The following is a 25,900-nucleotide window of genomic DNA, read 5'->3' as shown; positions in this document are numbered from 1 at the left end:
AGAGATTTGTTCTGTGTATAAGTATTCCCTAGTGTATCTTTAGGGGGTGCTGAACTATATGGTTTGGCATGCCATCAATGCCTATTTTGTCTGTATGTAGGGGCTAAAGCATACTAGGTTTTTCTTAATATGGTAGCCAGGCTCATTCATATATATATATTCGCACCTGATGGCCCATGCCTAGGGTGGCAACATTAAGAAGTGGGCCATAGATGGGCACTGATTGGCAATTTTTAGATTCTGGCAAATGCCAGAGGGGCTGCTGTAAGATGCCATAGACAGCTACTATTTATTTGGGATGATTGGGCCTCTGTGTATTTGATATGCCAGACCTTCTTTAGATTCCCAAGGTACAGCTGAGGGGGAGGAGCATTCCTGTCTTCCTGCGTATGGACTGTATTACTCTTGTGCCAGTCTGGTAGGAGAGGGGCAGTCACTAGGTTAGAGGTAGGTTTTAATACAGTGCTGATTGGAGCAAAGATATTTCAATTATGTGCATAGAACTTGTTTTTGTATGCCCTTTTCAGGATATTATATAAAAATATAGTGGCCCTATAGGAAGATGTATACACCTATACAATTTTTTTTTTTTAAACCACCAATACTCTAAGGTCCCTTGTTAAAAAAGTTTAATTCAGAATCAGACAATAAGCCGTTTATACAGTTACCGCCATGTCACACACAGGCACACTCATTTGTGAATAAAATATGGATACCCAGAATCAAGGAGGCAGTGCACTTTGCGCTGATGGTCAGTGGTTAATGTGGAATAAAAGCAGATAATATTCAAACCCCATTATGAAGGTTTAGCTTTGGGCCTGTGCGAGGCTGTGGCTATAAATCCATAAGAACCCTTAGAGCAAGCCGACTCCTACATCAGCACTAAGGCACAAATGATGCATGCATAACTCTCTGAAGCCTATATACAGAGGAAGGAAAAGATTATATTACTTCTCGCATTTAAAAGTCGTGGAAATGCAGCTCGAGCTTGGGTGGGACCCATGAAATGAAAGTGTTGGCAACATGACACTGTACTTGATCCTCATGGAATGTGCCTATTTTTTTTACGTTTGTATATGTTTGCATTAGTATGCACTGCTCATGTTACACTGTCTAAACACATACATTGCTGTGCTTATCACAGCTGCAAAAGCCCATTACAAGGGAGGTGAAGTGATTTGGAAAGACAAGGAGCATGGAACCTACATATATACTGATGTACAGTTCTTGTTGCAGGGAAATCATGCTATGCCCTTGATAATTTCATCAGCCATGATGAATTAATTAACATTAGTATGCCTGTCGCTTGCTTGTTTAGTGGGCCAGTCTTGTTTGGTTAGAAGTTTGTTACTAATTTATAACAAGGGTGCTTTACAATGACTACTTAATTGCCTTTTTATGTTTTTCCAATTATTTGACGGTGTTCGGACAATCTTGTCTATACTTGGAATATGGAGATATTGAGATATATATATTGAGAGTACCTGAAAATACCTTAAAATTGCACCCTATGGGAACCATTTTACCTGCAGCAATTCACATTGGGAGCAGCTCAAAGGTATGTTCTGGTACTCCGGTGCCCACGATTCTCAAGATATCTCGAGGGGATAAAGTGCCCCGTTTGCCATTGCCCCATGACTAACATTTTAAATGACTGCATGTAAACACATTGCAACAATCCAGCTTAATCATGGGAAAGTGCAAAAATCTAATCTGAAATTTACTGCAGGCTGGATCACAGTTAATGACAGTGCACATGTGTGATCCAAATGTTAGTCAAGGAGAAGGTTATTTGCAAGAGAGTTGTGGCCCACAGTAGCGCAGGTTTATTGTGTGCAGCAAATCTCCTGGCCTGACCCATGGGAAACCCGCGCTACCAGCAGGCGGCAAATCTCCTGAAAATACCTTTTCTTTAGTGCAATGCAATAGTATTTTATGGGTAGTATAGATTTCCATTGGACAACAGCTCTACCTGTGTGCCATCACCCTAATGTAATCCGAGGCAGGATGGGCAGTTTTGCCCACTTCCACAGTCACTATTATACAGGGCAGTTTCTCCACCAGCAGTGCTATTAGCCTGTGGCAGCAGCATAGAAACATGGAGGTGCTTAAAGTTTAGGATGCTGAATCTTGTTACCGGCCTGTAGTTTTGCTGATGGGGGGTGGTATCACTCCAACTTGCAGCGCAGCAGTAAAGAGAGACTAAAGTTTATTACATGGCTGACGTCAAATGGGAAACTAAGAATATACGTCACATTTCAACATTAAGGGGGAGCTTTTTCAGCATTTGAGTTTGGTTATTTTTCTTACGGTTTGGGTTTTCTTATGGTTCAGAAACCCGATAGTCTGGTATTTATTAAGTGGAAAAACTCAAACTGTAATGTAAATATTTGTCATCTAAAAGCTTGCTTTAAACTAGAAAAATTTGAGGTATACAAACAAGTTTTCCTTATAAATAAGTGAGCATTCGATATGCGAGTTTATTCGATTTAGGAAAACAAACTCAAATTTGCTAATTCGAGAATTGATAAGCCATAAATGTTTAAAAAAAAAAAAAAACGGCAAAAAGCAAAGCATTTTTTTTTTTAATTGCATTTTAACTCATGTGATTTGAATAAAATATGTTTTCTTGTGACAGAATCCCTTTCGGGCAATGGAAGGGTTAAACTGTAAAACCCTCTATTTGTTAATTTTGCTTTCTGTAAAAATACTTATGTCAAGTTAATGGCTGTATGTCTTGTGAAGTTGCCTCTCTGCAAATAAATATTAATTACATATGGCATTTGCTAGGGTTATTAAAGGGCTCCTGCAGGGATTAGGCTCCTGTCTGGCATTCAGATGTACTGATCAGAGATGAGTTATGGATCGAGTTGTGTGTAAATAAGTGTAACACTCACTCATTCACACCTACTTTTGGTAGGTAAAAGTCCTGCTGAACGTTGCCTGTTCCCATTGTGACAAACAGTTCTTCTTTCCACTGGTGAATTAATTCTTTGTTCATCCTCCAACCCAAAGCTCATCAAAGTGTAGGTCTAATTTCTAAACTGGATCCATGTTTTTCTAGATATCGGCCAATGAAATAGAAACACTATTGACGAAGCTGCCTCGAATGTTCAAACAAGAATTCACAGGCGTTGGTGCCACGCTGGAAAAGAGATGGAAGTTCTGTGCCTTTGAAGGAATCAAAACGACTTGACAGGGAATCGCTGAGCCATTACCCCCGGGTGCAGCCGCTCGGCCCATGTACAGAGTATTACACACATAATGGACACGTGGCAGGGAAGTCTAACTGTACTTACATCCGTGATGTGCTCTCATCAGTACCAATGTCATTGTGAGCCAGTCCTTGCGGAATTGTGATAGACCCTTTTACTGTTAAAAGAAATCCAGCAAAGGTTTTGCTTTGATTATAGGTAGTTTTTGGAAATGTGTTTTATCTCTTATTGGCTAGTAGCAGAGAAGTGTGCAAAGGGGCCGGCGCTTTCTGAGAATCCATCTACAGAGATTAGCCCAAACGATGAAAATGGCATTGCTTTCACTTCTCTGAATTATTCTTCTGATATTAGAAGTCATCAATCATTTTCTAAAAATGGGTCCATTTTATTACAGGGCTACATTGCCCAGAAGGTACTTACATTATTTAATAGCTGATATCAAGTTCTTACCCAAAGTGTCTCCGCTGTATTTGTACATTCTCCACTCAATCTCCTCCAGGCTATCATTTAGATACTTCTACATAACGTGATAGCGGCTCTAGTATTTCTTCTGTCTCGCTGACATTTAGCACCCTGTGCCTGCCCACCCGCAGATTAATGTCCGTAAATGGGGACTATTCAGGAGTTCAGCATGCAAACGGTGACTAAAAAAGTCTGAATGAATATTTTGTAATAATATAAATAAAGCTGAAAAGTTTAGAACATCCCATCAACAACTGTAAATGTATCTTCCTGATGTAAATATTGATTTAAGCTACAGTTGGTTTACAGTGTTGTTATGTAATATATTCATATAGATGCATTTAAATAAATATCCCTCTGCATTATCAGATTTTATAAGAAAGAAACCTTTTCTGCAATAAATGTGATTGCATACACTGCGTACAGTCCTTTTCAGTTGTTTGTCACTGCACCAAAGCGTATGTATGTGGGGGGTCCCGTGCTTACACACACTGCCTGCTGATAGCAGAAAAAGGATCAGTTCTCTATCACCAAATTCACAATAACCTGGGTTGGGTTGAGAAATGCAGATTATACAATATTTCTCTCCAGTTCATACATGCCACTGTAAGCCTTGGAAAAGCAGCTTCTTCCTTTCCTTTTTTGTTTAAATTTTCATTTTTGAAGTCTGACGTAGGGATATTTAAGTTTACACCCCAACTAAAGCATGATTTAGGGGTCTGTCTTTGATTTTATATATAAGAAAGATCAGTTAACATTTCATTCACATGGAGATATAACAAATATAGCAATAGAAGCAGTGTATTAAAGAACATCTTGTAAAGCACTTAATATTGGTACTTCTTGTAAATACAAAACATCAACATACAGAAACATCTCATAACTTACTACAGGGATGGGACCTGGGGTTTTCAGGATAAAGGGTATTTCCGTAATTTGGATCACCATACCTTAAGTTTACTAAAAATCATTTAAGCATTAAATAAACTCATATCTTGGTACATAGTACTGTTCTATTAGGAAGGAAATCGATTTTAAAAATTTGAATCATAAAATGAAGGCTAGAGGAGAAAGCCTTATCATAATTTGGAGCTTTCTGGATAATGTACCCCATACCTTTATAGGACAAATCAGACTATCTATGCTGCCTGCTTTTTCCATGCCTTGCAAGTGATAGTTATTTACTGGCCTGGCATGTAATGCTTATGCTTGAGCCTAACACCATATAGAAAGAGAAAAAAAGATAACCAATAAGCAGGAGTAAACACTCCCCAAGTCATTTTGTTAACAGAATTTCTACAAAAATGATATATTTGAGCAAAAATAATGTTTTGGTAGAGTGGTATAGAGAACTGTTCAACAAAGGGTAAAGCTAGATGGGCAGCCCCATCTGTAGATCCAACTCTGCTCTCTGCCAATAGGAGTCACCTAGAGGGCTGCAGGCTGCCCTGTCCTGCATAAAGGATTTCAGAATAGTAAACAGACTCTATTAGTAACCTATGGGCTAAACAAAAAAATAAAACCAGCAAATATTATTGTCGATTAATGAACCCATTTTATGTCCTACAGCAGATGCTCCTTTCAAGAGTATTTCAGTCTGGCTGTTGTTTGTATGGCTAGGCCACAAAGAGTGGTTTGATTTGTTTTGGATTTGTTTTTATGTTATAATAAGCAGAATCACACTGATCCTGGGAATACGAGTGTGTCTGCAACAGGCCGTCTACTGAAACTCCAGCATATGGAAATAGAGAAATTCAATTTCACCCAAGCTATAATTTAAGGTAAATTATGCTTTTGATTATACAGCTCGATGTAGATGCAAACTCTGCAGCTGGATTAATATGTGTTTAGTTTTCTTTATGGGCAACAGCACACAGTGATTTTAAGGGTTTTGTCCCTGCAGCAATTGGTAGCTCCTATTCACTTGTATAGCAAACACTGTTACGCTGCTTGTCAGCGAGTTGTCTTACTGCAACATAGCAGTGTTGCTAAAGGGACACACGAGTCATATAGGGTTTATTCTGAGAGTTTTGTCCCCAGCCATTCAGCTACTATAAACACACATAATGACTGGAGTTGCACCATGAGCCATTCGGCTATTATAGAAAGTGCTGTTATACAAATAATGAAGGGAGTGCGGCCTGAAATTTAAAAAGTTAGGTATCAGTTGCAAATAATGTCTGCTGAGCACTGGCTATGTCATTAATTTGAAAGTGCTCCTTTAAGAGCCATTGACACAAAACTTGAATAAGAAGCATGTTCTAACAACACCAATCAAGGTATTTAAACCCAAATTGTGTGCCTTGTCTTTGTGCACAATATATGTAACAGAATTTTATAGAAATGCAGTTGCAAATGCATTGATGTGGTGCGCCCTGTAATTAACTTGTAGGTACAGATACTATTGCACAGCTAAAGGTGCCAACACACACGCCAATCTGGTCTGCTCTGACCTATGGGGTGGGCACCAAGGGGCCACACTAGCACAATCAGAGCAGCAGGAAGGAAAGAGGAGTGCACTGTAGTTTTACTAAGCAGATCAGTAAAAGCCTTCTCATGTACCAGTCATTAAGCTTCATTTGTTGTTTTCCTAATTTTGACATTTAAATATCAGGGTTTTGTTTTTTTTTGTACCTTAGCTTTTTGTGCAACCTGCTCTGATGATAATTGTGTGTATTATACAGCAAAATTCTGTTTGAGGAGCATGAAAAAAATTACAAGAAAATCATCTGAACATAAAAACAGTGGCTCGGAAAATGTCAGAATAAAAAATGTTAACTTTGTAGTGTGCAAATTAAATGATGTCCTACATTAGCCTAACTGGATGTGGATTTACATGTAGAATTATATTAAATACTAAATGGATTTGTGCTCTTACCAAGCAGGATTTACAGCTAAAATCTGACAACTGGAATTTATACCCTTGAGCAGTCGTAATGGAAACGTACAAAGGCCTTCCCCTAAACGCCTGACCTCAGCCCCTTTATCATTGTTATTAGCTTTCGCTGTAGTCAGTACTGCATGTCGATGCTCGTTTCCTTACTATACCAAGTGAAAAAAATACATTTTCAAAACCAGGCCTCCAGGATGCACCCAAAAAGGTGGTCAGGCCAGGCCAGCAGCCTGCAACGGTTCCATCAGCCCAAGCTAAATGTAACAGTCTGTTTATTGGGAACCCTGGGTGACAGCTGGTGGGGTTCCTTACGTGAGACAAAGAGAACCCCTGCCAGCACCAGTTTTCACCAACATGCTTTTTGGGGTCCCAGAACTTTCTATCATGGATATACAGACAAGGATCAGGCAAAAAGGTAGAAAGGGTCAGAACAGGCGCCAATATTAGTGTCAGAAACAGACAAGTCAAAACCTGACACAACCCACTAAGATAAGGCTTGGGCTGGATAAGAGATGCTAAACCTCTGCTATAACAGGCATTTAAACAAAAAAGGGCATAGGAGAAATGAGACACTTGCATCAAAATGCACACTAATGCCATGATGACCCCCGCATAGAGAGGGGGTCTGGAAGGGAAGCTCTTTGGGTAGTCTTTACAGGTTGTTACTGAAGATGCCTGTTACTCTCTTGTGTTATCTAATGTATCCAAAAATACAACCTCCAGGTAACAGCTTCTGTGCAATACCTCCAATAAATGATTGGATGCTTTCTAGTCTATCAAAAAATAAAAGGCCATAGGTCCATTTGAAATCCAACCCCCCCCCCCATATGTAATTTGCTCTGGATCATTTCAATTTAGTATCTTACTTGTGTGGTTCAGTGAGAAGTTTCTCCCACTTTGTGCTCTACATAGAAATCAGCTTATTGAAATAGAACTCAATCCTAAAGCTTTGTGGCTCCCATGGAAACGATATATCAAAGTGTCTGAAAAGTGAATAAACCGTTATAAACCAGTCACAAGCACACAAATAATGCATTTTACAATTCCTGCTGTTTGAAAATCTGTTTCCAGCAATAGTTCCACCATCAAATAATGATCAAGCTGCTTCTGAAATCCAAATCCTTGGCTTGCTGGTTACACATATGCAATTATAAACACAGGGATGGAAACATGTAAAGATTCATTAGTATCGTACGGCCCAGTGCAGTTCACCCATGGAAAGGACTTTATTCCAAACCAAAACTTTGGTTTTACAGTATTTCTCAGAGCTATCAATTATTAAACTGTAACAGATACTGTACTTTCTTGTACCTGAGATCCAAACAATAGTATCCCACAGAGGCTCTGGGAGTCATTGGGTACTTGTTCTGTACTGGAACCTGCTTCCCATAGTTGTACACCCAAAACATTTAATGAAAAATAACCAAGGCTTTGGATAAAGGAGTGTCCAACTTGCACTGCCCATGCTTCAGGTTGGACATGTCTGCCACAAGGAACCATTAGCAAAAGTAGCTCAATCTGTAGGTCAGATTCCCATGCCAAGAAAAGCTTCATTGTTATTTGAATTCATGTATTAATGACAATGTTATGCAGTATTGTAGTTACAGTGGCTTGTAAAAGTATTCGGCCCCCTTGAACTTTTCCACATTTTGTCACATTACAGCCACAAACATGAATCAATTTTATTGGAATTCCACGTGAAAGACCAATACAAAGTGGTGTACACGTGAGAAGTGGAATGAAAATCATACATGATTCCAAACATTTTTTACAAATAAATAACTGCAAAGTGGGGTGTGCGTAATTATTCAGCCCCCTTTGCTCTGAGTGCAGTCAGTTGCCCATAGACGTTGCCTGATGAGTGCTAATAGAGTGCACCTGTGTGTAATCTAATGTCAGTACAAATACAGCTGCTCTGTGACGGCCTCAGAGGTTGTCTAAGAGAATATTGGGCGCAACAACACCATGAAGTCCAAAGAACACATCAGACAGGTCAGGGATAAAGTTATTGAGAAATTTAAAGCAGGCTTAGGCTACAAAAAGATTTCCAAAGCCTTGAACATCCCATGGAGCCCTGTTCAAGCGATCATTCAGAAATGGAAGGAGTATGGCACAACTGTAAACCTACCAAGACAAGGCCGTCCACCTAAACCCACAGGCCGAACAAGGAGAGCGCTGATCAGAAATGCAGCCAAGAGGCCCATGGTGACTCTGGACGAGCTGCAGAGATCTACAGCTCAGGTGGGGGAATCTGTCCATAGGCAACTATTAGTCGTGCACTGCACAAAGTTGGCCTTTATGGAAGAGTGGCAAGAAGAAAGCCATTGTTAACAGAAAACCATAAGAAGTCCCGCAGTTTGCCACAAGCCATGTGGGGGACACAGCAAACATGTGGAAGAAGGTGCTCTGGTCAGATGAGACCAAAATGGAACTTTTTGGCCAAAATGCAAAACGCTATGTGTGGCGGAAAACTAACACTGCACATCACTCTGAACGCACAATCCCCGCTGGCAAATATGGTGGTGGCAGCAGCATCATGCTCTGGGGGTGCTTCTCTTCAGCAGGGAGAGGGAAGCTGGTCAGAGTTGATGGGAAGATGTATGGAGCCAAATACAGGGCAATCTTGGAAGAAAACCTCTTGGAGTCTGCAAAAGACTTGAGACTGGGGCGGAGGTTCACCTTCCAGCAGGACAACGACCCTAAACATAAAGCCAGGGCAACAATGGAATGGTTTAAAACAAAACATATCCATGTGTTAGAATGGCCCAGTCACAGTCCAGATCTAAATCGAGAATCTGTGGCAAGATCTGAAAACTGCTGCTCACAAACGCTGTCCATCTAATCTGACTGAGCTGGAGCTGTTTTGCAAAGAAGAATGGGCAAGGATTTCAGTCTGTAGATGTGCAAAGCTGGTAGAGACATACCCTAAAAGACTGGCAGCTGTAATTGCAGCAAAAGGTGGTTCTACAAAGTATTGACTCAGGGGGCTGAATAATTACGCACACCCCACTTTGCAGTTATTTATTTGTAAAAAATGTTTGAAATCATGTATGATTTTCGTTCCACTTCTCACGTGTACACCACTTTGTATTGGTCTTTCACGTGGAATTCCAATAAAATTGATTCATGTTTGTGGCTGTAATGTGACAAAATGTGGAAAAGTTCAAGGGGGCCGAATACTTTTGCAAGCCACTGTATGTAGTATTGTAATGAAAGAATAAACCTCTAAGTCCCAGTCAATTGGTGGGAGAAATACCTTTCACTGCCTGTGCCAACTTACACTGCTGGTACTGGTGGCCTTAAGCCCAACAAATCTCAAAGGTGCATTTTTGGGCCAAAATCTGCCTGTACACACAATAGCAAGGCAACAGAGCATACAGGGGTCTCAGTAGAGAATTTTTTGCTTGATATGGATTTGTTGCTAAATTTCCAGATTTGTGAGTGCAGTCATTGTGAATTAGCACTAGTTTTTTGCCATTCGCTTTGTTTTGCTGAGGTTAAAAATGTCTATAGACTTAAATGCATTTGGGGCAAGAAAAAACACCCATTGACTCCAATTCATTTGAGGCAAGAAAACGCTCTCATTGACTCCAAACTCCAAAACACCCATTAACTTCAATCCATTGACTCCAGTGCATGTGGGGTGATAAAAAATACCCATACTTCTATCCACTGAGGGCAAGAAAACAGGCCGATTGACAGCAATGCATTTGGGGTAAGAAAAAAACACCCATTGACTCCAATGCATTTAGTGTGAGATGAAAACTCAAGAAAACATGCCCATGGCTCTATTTTTGCTCATTACTAGTGGGGTCTCTATTCTAAGGAGCTGAACTCAAACTCTTTTTAGTCATAAGTCAGACAAACTGAAAGCCTAATGACCGTTATACAAAGGGACACCTTGTGAAGCCATACCAGGCAATCTGATTTACTGATGGCCATTTCTCCTGATAGTCGGAAATGCAAATGGCTTAATTGAAATAATTACAGATTTGTTGTGCAATAAAATGAGCTTGTACAGGTCAGAAATCTGATAAAGAGAATGCAGATATATTTGCTGCCATCACCCACACCCTTATTTCTCAGAGAACAAATGCCCAGTGTATAATTACCGCTGCCCGACACCTGCTAAGGAATGTAAATCGTAGGCATTATAGGGTAATAGCTCAGTCCCTATTACACTGTCACATTTTCAGTGCCAGAATTGATGTTTGGCCAGTGTTTCTCTATAAAGTCTCATTTTCAAGGATTTATAATGTAACAAATGCAGAACATAAATTCGAGGGTGAAACTTGGCAAAGAGCCACAATTACCTATCAGACAAATGTTTTTGAAGATACAGAGCATAGGTAAGGAGTTTTGCCTTTAGCAATAAACAGAAGCGGCAAGTAAGTAAGTAATTTTGCTATCTTGTAATCTACTAGAAATTATACAATTGCAGCTTTTATGTCTGGGAGAAAGCAGAGCTGGCAGCATTAAAGTGCCATTTAATGACGCTCAAGAGCTAATTGGTAAAATCAACAGTTCAGTATGTTCATTTTGGGAATCTGTGAGACTGTAGTAATGTAAGTTACAAAAAAATACTGCTCTTCATTATGTAGCACTGAAGTGAGCCGCACAATGGGCTCCAAAACTGCGCAGGATTGAGCTGGGTGTATTTATTGAATGGTACGGTCCCATACTGTATGTAGTAAAGCTGGAGATTCCTTTATTTTAGCTGCCTTTTTAAATGTACCTGTTGCTAATATTAAGCTTCGGTGCTTAGGCCAGCGGCACACAACGTTTTTCCATACACACACGCACACAAACGATATCGGCACAAAAATGATAAACTGGCATTTTCATGCTGTAGCAGACTGGCATTTTCTCCACAGCCACAGCCAAGAAAACTTGGGGAAACTTACAGCTGCAAGTGGAGGGAACAAAACACAATTTTAAACATAATAGCTGTGTTTTTCCACCATAATTCAAGCTTCTTTGCATTAACCAGGGAGAGTTACACCTGATGGTTGGCTTTTAGCTTGCAAGTGGCACGTTCTATTGGCACAACTTCAGGTCTCTGGAGCTTCTGCCTGGTTCAGAGGCCTAAACTGTCAATCTGTGGGTTCTGGCAAATGCCAGAGGGGCTACTGCAAGATGCCATAGACATTTACAGGTATGGGATCCCTTATCCGGAAACCCGTTATCCAGAAAGTTCCGAATTACGGAACAGCTGTCTCCTATAGACTCCATTATAAGCAAATAATTCTAATATTTAAAAATAATTTCCTTTTTCTCTGTAATAATAAAACAGAACCTTGTACTTGATACCAACTAAGATATAATTAATCCTTATTGAGGCAAAACATTCCTATTGGGTTTATTTCATGTTTAAATGATTTTTAGCAGACTCAAGTTATGGAGATCCAAACTACAGAAAGATCCCTTATCCAGAAAATCCTAGGTCCCGAGCATTCTGGATAACAGGTCCCATGCCTGTACTATTTACTGGACTGGGGGGGGCTGTTTGGGCTTCTATGTACTTGCAATGCCAGGGCTTATTTTGAATTCCAGACCTGCTCAAAGGGTGGCAGTAGCTCCAGGGTTCCCCTGCATCATTAGGCACAAATACGCTTGATTCGGAACAGGAGGCTGGAAGGACTGAGCACCACAGAGCGCAACTTAATACAAGCAGGCCCGGAATTGTGGCGAGGCCACAAAGGCCCGGGCCTAGGGTGGCAGAAATTTAGGGGCGGCATGCCGCCCCGCCGCAACAATATTGTGATATTTCGCTCCCATACAGAGCAGTGGGGACTTCTCCCCACTGCTCCGTATTGGGAGTTTAAATGCCCGCGCATGCGCAATTGCATCGGCGCGACACGGGGGAGGTGAGTTTGTTTGCGCATGCGCGGGAGGCGTGGCGCGAATGGGGGTGGCCTAGGGGCGCCCGGATTTTAAATCCGGTGCTAAATAAAAGTGCAAAGAACACACTTTGACGCAAATATATATATAAATACAGGAAAACAAAAACCAAAAATGCCAGGGTGCAGAGTTCAAACGCACACAGAAAAAGTCAAAAGCCGCACACACAGGTCTTGTGAAAAAATAGATTTTAATGTAACAAAAATGAACTAACATTTCGGCTCTTACACCAGCCTTTGTTAAAGTTACACAAACCAATGAAAGACAACCATAAATACTGTGTATGGCGGGAAATTCAAACAATGACATGAAAGCAGTGACATGATGTGTGCATGACAAAGGGACTCTCCCCCACACCGTTATCAATCGGTCAGTCCATTTTTTGACACAGCAACATTCTCTGGCAAGTATGCGAAGCGTGATTATTGATCATGTTCCAATTTCTATCCATCGTAAAAAAATATTGCTTCAAATGGAACCTAATGGCAGCCGAAACGTTAGTTCACTTTTTTTGCATTTAAATCTATTTTTTATTTTCATAAGACTTGTGTGTGCGGCTTTTGACTTTTTCTTTATATATATACATATATATATATATATTTATATACACATATATATATATATATTACACCCACATTTATTCCAAATGTTATTGTCTATGCCTTGATATTCTCTGCGCTACTAGTTGTGGGGACATGTACCATTGATACAACATTGCAACAAGCCTCAATTCTGCTTCCCACAATGCCTTGCATGACTAACAGACCTGGGAAGGAGAGTCACAGATATGTGTAAGGCATGTTGGGAAAAGAAGTCTTGACTGGTGAAGAGCTGACTAGTCAACATTTCATCAATGGCATTTGTCTGGACCAGCAATGTGAGAATAGCAAAGTGTCAGATTCTGCTTTCAGCAACAATTACATTAACAAATAACTTTAAAAACTTTAAACATATTATGACAATTTGGCCACCAGAGAGCACCTTAGAGATTAGCTGGATTACCTCATGATAAACTGGGCTGGGTAGCAGGTCTCTGGAGGGGACTTGAAGCAATGGCAGGGGGGCTCAGTCTAAAGGCCAGTTAGAGTAAGACTTATGTCCATAATGTCCTCTAATGTGTTTATACAGAGTAATCATGTCCTCCTACATGTGCAACCCCAACCTTGACAGTCTTCCCTTATAATTTCAATTTTCCACCCCATTACCAATTTAGTCGCATGTCTCTGCACTCTCTCCAACTCATTAATATGCTTCAAAAAGCCCAAAACTGCACCGCAGTTAAAGAGGTAGTTTGCCTTTAAATTCACTTTTAGAATGAGGCAGAGGCAGCATCTCTCCAGTTTGGTGTTTTAGCAGCTATCTGGTTGCTAGGGTGCAATTTACCCTAGCAACCAGGCAGTTGTTTGAAAAAGAGTTGGTAATATAAATAGAGGAGGGCCTATATAGAAAGATAAGTAATTAAAAGTAACAATAACAATACAATTGTAGCTGCTGGGGTCACTGACCCCCATTTAAAAGCTGGAAAGAGTCAGAAGAGAAAGGAAAAATTATTTATAACTATAAAAAATAAATAATGAACACCAATTGCAAATGTGATAGGATTGGGACATTCTATAACATACTTGAAAGTTTAGTTAAAGGTAAACCATCCCTTTAATGCCCTATTTATACAAGACAGTGCTTTATATGCTTTAGTCGCCTCTGAATGACACTGCTTAGAGTTATCCACAAAAATCCCTAAAGCATTTTTAATTAAAGGAGAGCTAAAGCCTAACTTAAGAGGTAGGGCAAAAAAGCTGTACATTCTGTTTTGTGCTTCTGTACCAGCCCAAGGCACCCACAGCCCTTTAGCCCCAAAGATGCCCCAGTAGCCCTCCAACTTCTTTTCTGCTGATTCCCTGCACCTGCTCTGTGCTGCTGTCAGTTACTGGGGGACCGACTCACAATATACTGCATAAATAGAAATGTCACAATATAAGGCCGATTAGTAATTAATACAGATAATAACTACATGGCAGCTATGAAACCAGTGCAATTAGCATCAGAATGAAATCATCAGACCTGTAGCGTCCGCTTATCTGACAGGCCAGCCTCATCTTCTGCTTAATAATTTGTGCCAAGTCACAACCCCGAAGCTCAGCTTCTCTACAGCTGCCCAGAGCTCACTGCAAGAGAGCATGTGCAGTGTCACAGACACTTTCCAAGATGGGAAACTCCTGTGACAAGTCTAAAGACCTGGATCATTGCTGCTATTGAGATGCTGAACGTTTAGGCTGGTGCAGTAAGTACAGTATATAAAATATATATATTTTAGCTATATTTATTTTGAGGGTTTAGTTCTCCTTTAAGGATCCCCCCAACACACTACCATTTAGTGTATAGCTCACATTTATATTATTTCTACCAAACTGCATAACCTTGCATTTATCAACATTAAACCTTATTTACCAGTTTGCTGCCCAGCACCCTGCATTTTGCACAATTTAGTATCGTTAGCAGAAAGAGAACTTCAAAAGCCCACATCAAGGTCATTAAAAACAAATGAAAAAGCAAGGACCGTGGACTGACTCCCACCGTAATCCACTAACAACACCAGTCCAATTAGAAATATTCAATGTATTTCAGCATCCTGTTCCTTATTACTGCAATTGTCAGCAATTCACCAACCTCTCGGCACCATGCCAGACCTCAGTAATCCTGGAAAAGGGTTGGACACCCATAGAGCTAAGCTTGCTAAGTACCTTGATATAAATACTATCTGGTCTTGGACCATTGTTTAACTCAAGTCTCTTATAAATTTTCTTCTGAGTCAACCATATATCATTATGGGTCTATTATAAAGAAGTTATCATTAGCTGGTTGCTCAGTTGTATAGACAGACAAAAAACAACAGTTCAGAATCTCCCCTGCTCTCAGTAACCAACTGACCTTCCTCTGATAAGGGTCCCTTCCCTTCTAGCTTCATTTTTTCTATATACATATTTAAAGCATAATGAATAAACATAGAAATGAAGTTACAGTAAATAGGCATGCAACATTATTGCTTCAAATCTCCAGCCTATATTGAGGGCAATGGCCTCTGGTTCTAAGCCTCAGCAATTTTTAGCTTATGTTTGGTTGTCAATACAAAGAAAGGGATGTGCTCCAAGAGCTCTTGTATATGAATTGCTTGTATTACAGAAAATATAAATATGGGTCAGAACCTCAATGAAGTAAAAAAGCATAACAATTCTCAGTTGGAATAAACTCATAAAGGAAAGTAAAGATGCTAATGATATTCACTTGCATGACTGTTCTCTGTGCGCCTTGTACCGGCGACACACAAGTTCCATCTCAGTGTTTTTTGCTGTATTGTTTTGGGTAATTGTTGTTTAAAATAAATAAAAATGCAAATGGTACAAGGAATTATGAGGTCTCCCCAAACAGTATTCCTCAGTATGCACGGGGGACTTTGAGATGCAGCGTCAAGTAAATAGTTGGGGATCCAGTTCTAAACCATTTGTTTTGGCTTAATAATCTAGAACCTGCACATAATCAGCTCAGGAACTTCTAAAGACTCCAGAGTGACCTCCTACATCTTCTGTATACAAGGGCTCATTTACAATGCACCACACAGGGGGCAAAGTGCATTGTAAAAAGAAAGGATTTTTGATCTGGCAAAAAGCAGCAACCTCTAGGGGCGCAAAAAGGGGCACTAAGGGCCACACTCTTGCAATTGCTCCTCCGGGGGTTCATAAATGACCCTTAATATCACTCTGTGGTGCTGACACTTTCCATGGAAAAAAAGAGCCTAAGTGTAAAGTGGGATGAATTAGAGCAAATTGGGATTGAGTTAGGGATGATGGAACAAAATGCAATGGCTTTTGAAATGAAAGCCACGGCATCTAGCTGCTCCAGGGGCCTAATTATTGCACAGAGGGCACGAGAGAAGCCTATTTGATGTATAATTTGGGTGCTTAGTTATAAAAATGAGATTCCCAAAGGTTAGGGGAAAGTGGGAATTGATGAGAAGATGTTGCTTTGGGCTGCAGTGAGCAGTAATGTCTAGTTATGCCTCTAGCACTAGGGCAGAGTTCTTTACTATACAGTAGGCTAGTGATCATTTCCATCCCCGTGGCAGTATTCCTTCAGCCATTCATTCATGCAAGTGATGGTTTTTACTGACCAAAATCTCAGTCCTTGCTGATTTTCTGGTGCATAAATTTTCCATTCCACGTCAATTTCTTTAAATATTAAAACCTACAGAATTTCAGCTTTAAGAAGCCATTTACATTACTGCCTCCATCTAGTCTGGGCCCACTAATTAGTGTAATAAAAATGCTAAATCTTTTATAAACCATCAAAATGCTACAATATGAATATGAGAGCAGTTAAAACACAATTATTGCACAAAGTCTGGGTGTTTTCCCTTGGCTGCTGTAATGCAGCTATAAGATCGGAACACATTTTCAAGATTCAGGATTGTTATATCTTTGTGGCTAAATTAGTAAAGCGCAGCACAGTTTCCTTGGGTGGAACATCTGCAGTTTCATACTGTAATATAATAAAGAAACCTAATGTCAGTCCTCAAAGGTTTTAGTACAATAGAAATCTCTCTCCATCTGACTTAATCATTTATATGTTATCCCGTAGGCTACATTTTAGGAGTTTTGTTTGTCGAAAACACTTTCCTTTATTGTATTTCACATGTTATCCCTTTGTACACAAACTCTTGCTCTACCTTATTTACATTTCTGAGAATTCTACTTCTGCAACTCAAATGTTTCACTAAGCCACCCTCCCAGTATTCCTGGTCTGACTGGGAAAACTACATTGCCTGAGACAAGACATGTCCTTGTACTTGTCCAATAGTAAATGAGAGCAATAGGCATATGCTGCTGTTTTGATCATATTTGATCATTTTATTGCTGATACAATGTGGTTGCCCAGTACAGATAAGCAATGCAGCACATAGAGTTCTGAGGATAAAGTTTCTAACATATATTTATCATGATTATGAGTTATTACATTTATTATCCTTTATTTATATCCAGTGTCGGACTGGCCCACCAGGATACCAGGAAAACTCCCGGTGGGCCCAGGTGTCAGTGGGCCCTCCTGCTCCTGACCATTTGGCCTGTTTCATGGTCATTCCCTATTTCTGAATGGGAACAAAGAGGAGAAATAGATGGAAGAATAGATGCTAGCATGTAAATAAAAGAATAGAAGAATAAAGAGGTTGGTTGAGGAAAGGAGGAAAAATAGTCTGGAGAGTGGGCCTAGGGTCTCAGGTTTCCTGGTGGGCCCCTGGGTTCCCAGTCCGGCACTGTTTATATCACACCAACACATTTGCAGTGATTGGACATCAGTGACATCAGTGCCTGCCCTCAGCTCACCAGTTCCCTATCACCGTCACTACGTTTAGTTTCAGTGGAAACCAATAAACAAGCCTGTATGTCTTTGGAGAACCCGGAGGAAACAAGAAGAAGGTATAAATTCCTTGCAGATATTTCCCAAGCTGGATTCAAATCCAGGATCCATGCACTGCAGAATAGTGATGAGCGAAATTTTTCGGCAGGCATGGTGAAAAAATTAGCCATGCCACAAAAAATTGTTGCACATGTCTCAAAAAAATGTAAAAAATTGTCGAGCACAACTATTTTATTTGCCACCCATCATTTTCTGCGTTTCGCAAATTTTTGAGCCGTTTTGCGAATCTTTGAAAAGATTTGCAAATTTTTTGGCAAAGGGAAACAGGACAGATTTGCTCATCACTACTGATTATAATCACTTCCCTGATACCCCGGGTTGGTGCTCCTGTCAGCTGAAAACTGCACCAGCCCGGGGCACCTGCATGGAGTGTCTCCTTTTCCTTCTTCTGTTTTTGCGCACTTGCACATGTGCAGTAAAGTGAGAAACTGAACTATTACAAAAAAAGTCGCCTTTCTCACTGTATTGCGCATGTGCCAGCCCAGATCACCAAGAAATAAGATAGGAGGAAAAGGATCGCTTGCACAAAGGTACCATGAGCCGGTGCAGTTTCCTGCTGACAGGGGCACCAACCAGGGGTACCAGGTGAATGATTACAATCACTGGGGGCGCCTAGGTAATTTCCATGGATATGGACACAAGAAAAGAATTGACCAAAGGTTGCAGATCTTAAAGGAACAGTAACATCAAAAAATGTAAGTGTTTTAAAGTAATTAAAATATAATGTGCTGTTGCTCTGCAAAAAAAATTGTGTTTTTGCTACAGAAAAGCTACTATATAAATAAGCTGCTGTGTAGCCATGGGGGCAGCCATTCAAGCTGGAAAAAAGGAGAAAAGGCACAGGTTACATAGCAGATAACTAGTAGATAAGCCCCATATAATGGGGGTTTATCTGTTACCTGCTAAGTAACCTGTGCCTTTTCTCCTTTCTCAGAGTTCCGACCTGCTGGGAGGTGAAAAGTAAAAGTCAGGAAATGTATACATAGAGGAAAAAATAAAAGATGGTATTATAACTTCTCAAACTAAAACCAAACTAACTGGGTAGGGTGCCTCTGTTGGGTTCTCTCCGGGATCCGGGTTCTACCTGTGAGTTTGCATGTTTATTTCGGTTCTTCATCGTCCGTGTGTCCTTAGGGACTTTCTGTTATCCAGTTGGCTATGTGTGAAATTTGAGAGGTCAGATAATACAATTCATAGTTAGGTGATGCTAATCCTGGCTGATACTAAGGGACATTAAGGGTGGCTTTGAGAGAGTTGGGGTCTTGTTTTCCCAAATAAATACAGATTGAGTACGATGTATTTCCTGTAAGGTTTTCTTAGGTATATGACAGGGGGTATTACTTAGTATGTAGAGGAATTTAGTTAAAAAAAATAATTTTAGATATATTTATTATACAGATTAGCATTAGGGGCGGTTTTGTCCAGTGAGTGCCTTTAAATTTGTTGTGGAGTGGATGGAAGTTGTGTTGGAGGAACAGTGCTGGGTCTCAGTGAATGGTTATACCTATGTATTTAAAGTTGCCCTTGGAAATGAAACAAAGTTAACAGAGAAAACCTGCTGATAGTTGAATATTATTTATCATTCTGAACAAAATATATTTGCTTTAAAATTTTAAAACAAACTTGGTATTTTGATGCTGAATTTGTTTATTCTTTGGAGAAGGCACCGATTCTACAGAATTCCCTTTGCACTTGAATCACTTTCTTTGATGACTTTTATATACCAAGTTGGTGCCACAGTATCGGTTCTCTTTGCAGATCTGCTAACTGCAACATTCCATATCCAGAAGTAGAACATCAATCATGTATTTTGAAGCAGATTTTGGAACATGGTTGCACATATTTCATCGATATAATAAAATGCTAAGACACTTTTTATGTTTCTGTTTTTCAGTTCTGTACACAGTGATAAATTACCATTCAGGATTCACCTGCTAGAAACAGCAATCTATACAGAAAAGCACCATGTCCATCAAGATTGATCAATGAGCATGCCAGTGGTCACCCGTCCCACAGCATGGAGTAATATCAACCAACTGCAGGGAAGATTCAAACTATACAGAAAGAAAAAGTAGCTCTTTTAAAGTTCAAAAGCCATATAAGCCCCCCCCCCACACACAAATAGTATCATAAGATATAGTGTTTATACTGTATTGGTCTTTAGAAAAGTACTAAATACTTGTGTTTCTAAAAATACATGGTTGTCTACAATTGCATGTTTCACACATATGGCTTCAGCCTTATCATTGATATCCAAACTCCTCCAAAATAAGGTATGGCCTTATTTATTCTATATTTTCTGACCAACCATGTGAACCATTCAGCCATGTTTCAGCAACACTAATGACAATATATTGCTTCAGCTGACATTTCATAAATATTTTTAGCACTACCTTTCTGCATACCTTTGGTGCCTGATGGAGTAAGAATGATCTGTGATTGATTTGTGATCAAAAGATCTACCACCTGAGCCAAGAATGCAAGGAGCTCGAGCTGAAAAGGGCTTATTATTACACCAATAATTAAAGCAATATATCATTACAATTTAGTGAAATAATGGCTCTCGCATTTACCAGCTCCAGGGGAACAATATGCACAAGGGTACATTTGGCATACATTGTTATGAAAACAATATCAGATAAATAAAGGCAACAACCCAGAAAAATCTTATTGATTGTTTTCTTAATTTTGGCTATATTTGTGGTTATTAAGGTTACCATGTGTATATACATACACATAATAATTTATTCCTAAAGCACTTTTTATTTTATGTCTAGTGAATCAGTCAAACATTTGGTTTTTACCATTAACTTACAGCAGGGCCGCCATCAGAATCTTTGGGGCACTGTACATGTTATTTATATAACATGAACACAAACCCACAGTACCAAAATCTTGGCCCTGCCCCTGGTGTGTGCATTATAAACAGCTGATGTCCCCTATAATAAACTCATAGAGTTTCATTAATTTACAGTCAGTGGAGTTTGCCCTAACTTTAATCTTGCTCCTGCCCTTGCTCTGCACTGCTATTGCTAGATAGAAAAATGATGTACGTTTTTGTATAAGTTACATAAACTGCGTAAGTTTAGGGGCCCAATACATAGTCAGTAGTGGTTCTTAAAAATAGTCAAAATAATATGGTAATAAGTCAGTCTATTAATTGGGGGTCAGCGGAGTTTATAAGTTATGCAAGTTTCATTGAAAGTAATGTAAGTTTTTGCACAAGTTACATAAATTGCGTAAGCATAGGGGCCAAACGATGTTGGAATGGCGTCCAATAATAGCTCCCAATATAAACAGCTGATGCTTCACTATAATAATTAGTTCATATAAGTAGTTAAAATGAATTATAAATGTGCTAATAAGTCAGTCATTTTTAACGTAACCTTATACGTAACTTACACAATTTGCGTAACTTTCGCACTGCGGCCAGGCCCCCTTCCAAAGCAGATTTTCAGGGTGTCCGGCACAACAGTACCCCTTCTTCCCCTCTGATGGTGACCCTGCCTTGCAGTATGACTGGAGCCAAGCCTTCTTTCCTTCTTTTCCAGACCCCCAATGGCTTTACCCAAACAGAACTAAGACCTAATTACATAGGGCAGAGTATTTGCTACCCACCAGCCTTTAGAGCGAAGACACATTAGTTGCCCCAACTTTTTAAAGTCAATGTGACTAATCAGGCAGCTCAAAAAACACTCAATTAGTCACAGTAACTCACAAATTGCATTAGCCTCCGCAACCAATGATTTAAAAAAACGTGGTGACTAATTGCCCCATGTGTCTTTGCCCTTATAAATAAGCCAGTGGAACAAAGCATTACCATGGAAGCACCTTTTATCCCTGTAATTATATTTCAACAATATGCCCATATGAACACTTTAAAGCTAGGCTTGTCTAACTAATGCAAGGAATCTAGATTTTTATCTCTGCAAACGGTACAATTCATGTGTTAGAATATTTATCTAACAAAATGTTTCTGTATTTATCTTTCGTATCAAATTCTGGCACAAACCTCCTTGTTCATGGTCTTATAATTTTGCAAATGGATTATGCAAATATTTTGACGGTCTCAGTGCAAGTTGATAAAGTTAGTTCAGAACCCAGTTAATTAAATATATGCCAGAGTTTGGTTTTAAGCCCATTGTTCCACTCTCTCACTGATCGCTAAATCCATTTACATATTGAAACAGAATGTCTTGTTTCAGATTAAATAAATCATAAACTACTGTGGATCATCGAGAAAATGAAAAACTATTTTGCTGGCTAGGTATCTTGTTAAACAACTATTTTTCTAACCTGAGCATGAAACTTGCACCCAGAAACATAGTACAATACCTCCTGTACAAGAGTTCTGCCATTGCACTGGTTGCCCTTGGAGGGTTTTCCCTTCAGGTGTTGTGGCTGCTCTGGGAGTGTTATGTACCTGGGTGGACAAGCATCATTAAAACTCACATCCAAAACTATTTTTGATATAAGGTCCCTGGCTGCTAGGACCTCTTTTTATAGTGGCAGCCCTAGGCATAATATCAACACAGGGACAGGAAATAAGGCATTTGAGTCTATGGGCGGGTGTCTAATAAGCATGCTAAATTCAGCCAAATATGTGCCTGACTGTGTATAGAAGGCAACAGATTGTTTACCCCAAGTCCTACCACTCCTTTTAAGTGATACTTGGGGGTGACTGCTGCAGTTTAATGTGTTTTCAGTTGGGTATAAAGGCTGGCCTGTATATTGGTCAGAAGACTGCTGACAAATACAGGCTGTAGAACATTATTTACACTCATAATAGTGCATACATAATGTCATAAAGGCCCTACTAAGGCTCTTACTTGGGCTACACTCATGCCCCACTGGATGCTTCTTTTATCAAAAGATTACTCCATTCTTTAAAGCAAAAAAGCATAAAGCACATTGACATAAGACTTCATAAAGCTAGGCTGAGACAGTCCCTCACCTATAGGATTCTCCTGAAGCACAATATGTATTTGTAGATGGAATGGCCCTTGAGGGTTTAAAATATATCTCTAAATTCTAACATGTGGAATGACTTACTCAATTTATTGAAGTTGCAAATGAATTAGACAGAATAAACCTAGAACCAATTAACAGCAAATTGTATTGACCTTACTGAGGCAATTCTGATTAACAAAATAATTCTACATTAAGCAATTAAGCTAATTCCTAAAAGAGTAGGAGTTTTCTGAATGACAGATTACTGGTCTGTATAAAGTGCTTCTCAGCTGGCTGCTTTCTGTCAGTACGCTGTATGCCTACCTCTGACCCTTGAGCTTTCTGCAGTCAGTTTAACAGTCTGATACACCAAATTCAATTAAGAATTTAATTGTTATTCCATTCTAATCTACTTTATCCAAAAACAACTTAGGACAATTACAAAAGGAAATAAAGGTATTCTAACACATAATAGGGAAAGAAAAGCTTCATATAAAAAACAATGTGTCCATTTATTGGAATTGCTTATCATGTTACAGACAGGGCAACAATAAGAGCGGAATTTATACCTTCAGCAATACGTGAGCAGCGATGGAGAGGAAAAAGCAGGAAAATAGCACAGAAAATAGAAACCGGGTCTCATCTCATTTGAAACTCTGGGCTTTAGTGGCTTAATACCAGCACGTCAGCTAATATGAATATATGAGGATGTGGACCACTGAAAGTAGAAAAGAGTCGGCTAGCAGGATCAAGAATACTGGAAGTCTAACATACAGCATCAAGCATCGGTGATTATACAGCAACAAATAATGCTTCAGTAATTTTACAGTTTGAGGAGGAAACAGATTATTTGCCTGTATGGATTTCTCTTAGGGCCTCCACCTTTACTGTAGCTAATGATACATTACTTGCTAGCATTTTTCTACTTCCCAAACAAATCCCCACTCTCTCCAACTTGCTCCTCACACTGGTTATTCCGGCAATGTTGGGCAGACAATATTTGGCAAATTTTTGGATGTGTGGTGTAAAAGACAGATGGTAGTCCAAGATTATTCCTAGGCAGCGTGCCTGTGAGGATGATTGAAACGTGTTATCGACTGTGAGTGAAACCTAAGGTACAAGGAAGGGGTGGAATTATAATGAATTCTGTGTTAGAGAGATTCAGTTCCAGGTGGTGCTGTGACATCCAAAAGGCAATAGCAGAAAGTCTGTAACTTGGGAAAGGACAGAACGAGAAGGGTCAGGAATAGACAGGTAGAGTTGGTAGAGTTGGGTGTCATCAGCATAAAAGTGGTTCAGGTATAGGACCCCTTATCCAGAATGCTCGGGACCAAGGGTATTCCGGATAAGGGGTCTTTCGGTAATTTGGATCTCCATACCTTAAGTCTACTAAAAAATCAATAAAACATTAATTAAACCCAATAGGATTGTTTTGCATCCAATAAGGATTATTTATATCTTAGTTACAAGGTACTGTTATTACTACAGCGAAAAAGGAAATCAGTTTTAAAATTCTAAATTATTTGATTAAAATGGAGTCTATGGGAGACGGGCTTTCCATAATTCGGAGCTTTCTGGATAATGGGTTTCCGGATAAGGGACCCCATAGCTGTACTGAAATTCCAATGACTTTTCTAGAGAAGTAGTATAGAGTGATAACAGCAGAAGGTCTAAAGGTGGCCATACACGCACCGATAATATCATACGAAACCTCGTTTTGTACGATATTCGGTGCGTGTATGGTATGTCGGCGAGTCGACCGATATCGCAGGAAGCTGCTGATCAGTCGACTCGCCGATCGGACCAGTTGGAAAATTTTGATCGGGCGCCATCCTATTTCTACCTCCTTACCTGCCGATTCAGCCCTGAATGGTGTGTGGCACATCTGACGATGTTTCACACGAAACATCGTCAGATCGCCACGTGTATGGCCAGCTTTAGACTGAGCCTTGTAGAAACTCAATAAAGAAGGGGAATAAAGGTGGAGGTACAGTTAGAGAAAGCAACTTTACAGAAACAATCAGAATGGTGAGATTTAAATCATGAAAGAGGAGAGACACCAGGGCCGCTCCTGCCTTCAGGCAAGGTGAGGCAAAAAGTCGCCTCTGGAAACTTTTTAAAATGAAAATTAGTCATTGCTGCCCCCTCTGGACCCACTCCGACACTAAAATTGTAAGCGCAAAATCCGATGCATGTAGGGCAGTATATTACATTTCATAAAGGTTATTACTTTTATTTTATTAACATATTTTCTGTTACGTATAACAGTATGCTACTTAATTAGTAAAACCTTTTTTTTTTCTTTAAACTCGCTTTTAGTTTTATATAGATAAATGTGTCTGGCCGGTCTGCCCTCTTCTGATTTCTGTCTTAAATCAGTGAAATGTTATCAGACAAAACTTGGAATATCTGCATTTAAAGTGTTGCAGGACTAAACAGGGATCTTTCCTGTGAGCCTAGATTTGTACAATTTCAGCCCTATGCAGGAGGGAATTTCAGTTTCTATATTGTGTGACATGATTCACAATAGAGCAATTTTCAATAAAATGCATCTATTCAACTGGATAGAAGGTTCCAGTGAATATTGTTAGGGATGAAGGGTGTTTTTTTTTTTTTTAACCGAAATTGAACATGTACATAAAGATGGGATTCTGTAGCTACTGAATTATTATGAAAGTAAATGTGTTTGATTGCACCATTAAATCTTGCTCCATATTGAGGGTACCACCCAGTTCCCCGACGCACGCATGTTATTTAATCACACTTTATAGCTATTACATTACTCAAAAACCCAACATGATGATCGTTATAGATCAGTAATATACACATATATTTCCTCACTCAGTTTAATATATGTTGTTGTTGATAGAGAAGTGTAAGCTAAACTTTCAGCAGTAATTCATTTCGGCAATAATTTGTATTAGTCATAATGTAACCGCCAATGTTGCTCAGCTTCTTTTTCTTAAATATCTATTGTGTTTGAAAGGTTTTCAATAAAGGTATGGGACCT

General features: G+C 39.5%; 1 protein-coding gene across 6 annotated transcripts in view; it reads left to right on the top strand.

The window, feature by feature from the left end:
• Positions 1 to 4,096, top strand: part of enox1 (ecto-NOX disulfide-thiol exchanger 1) — a 163,964-nt gene extending 159,868 nt beyond the window's left edge. For all 6 annotated transcript variants that reach the window (XM_031897130.1, XM_031897127.1, XM_031897126.1 and 3 more), the window contains one exon: positions 3,065 to 4,096. In XM_031897130.1, coding sequence (XP_031752990.1) covers positions 3,065 to 3,196 — 132 coding nt within the window. In that variant the 3' untranslated portion in view covers positions 3,197 to 4,096. The remainder of the gene's footprint in view (positions 1 to 3,064) is intronic.
• The last annotated feature ends 21,804 nt before the right edge of the window (positions 4,097 to 25,900 follow it).

Source organism: Xenopus tropicalis, chromosome 2 (assembly GCF_000004195.4).
Source record: "Xenopus tropicalis strain Nigerian chromosome 2, UCB_Xtro_10.0, whole genome shotgun sequence".
In the NCBI taxonomy this organism is placed as follows: Eukaryota; Metazoa; Chordata; class Amphibia; order Anura; family Pipidae; genus Xenopus; species Xenopus tropicalis.
This window is presented reverse-complemented; position numbering and strand designations above follow the sequence as displayed.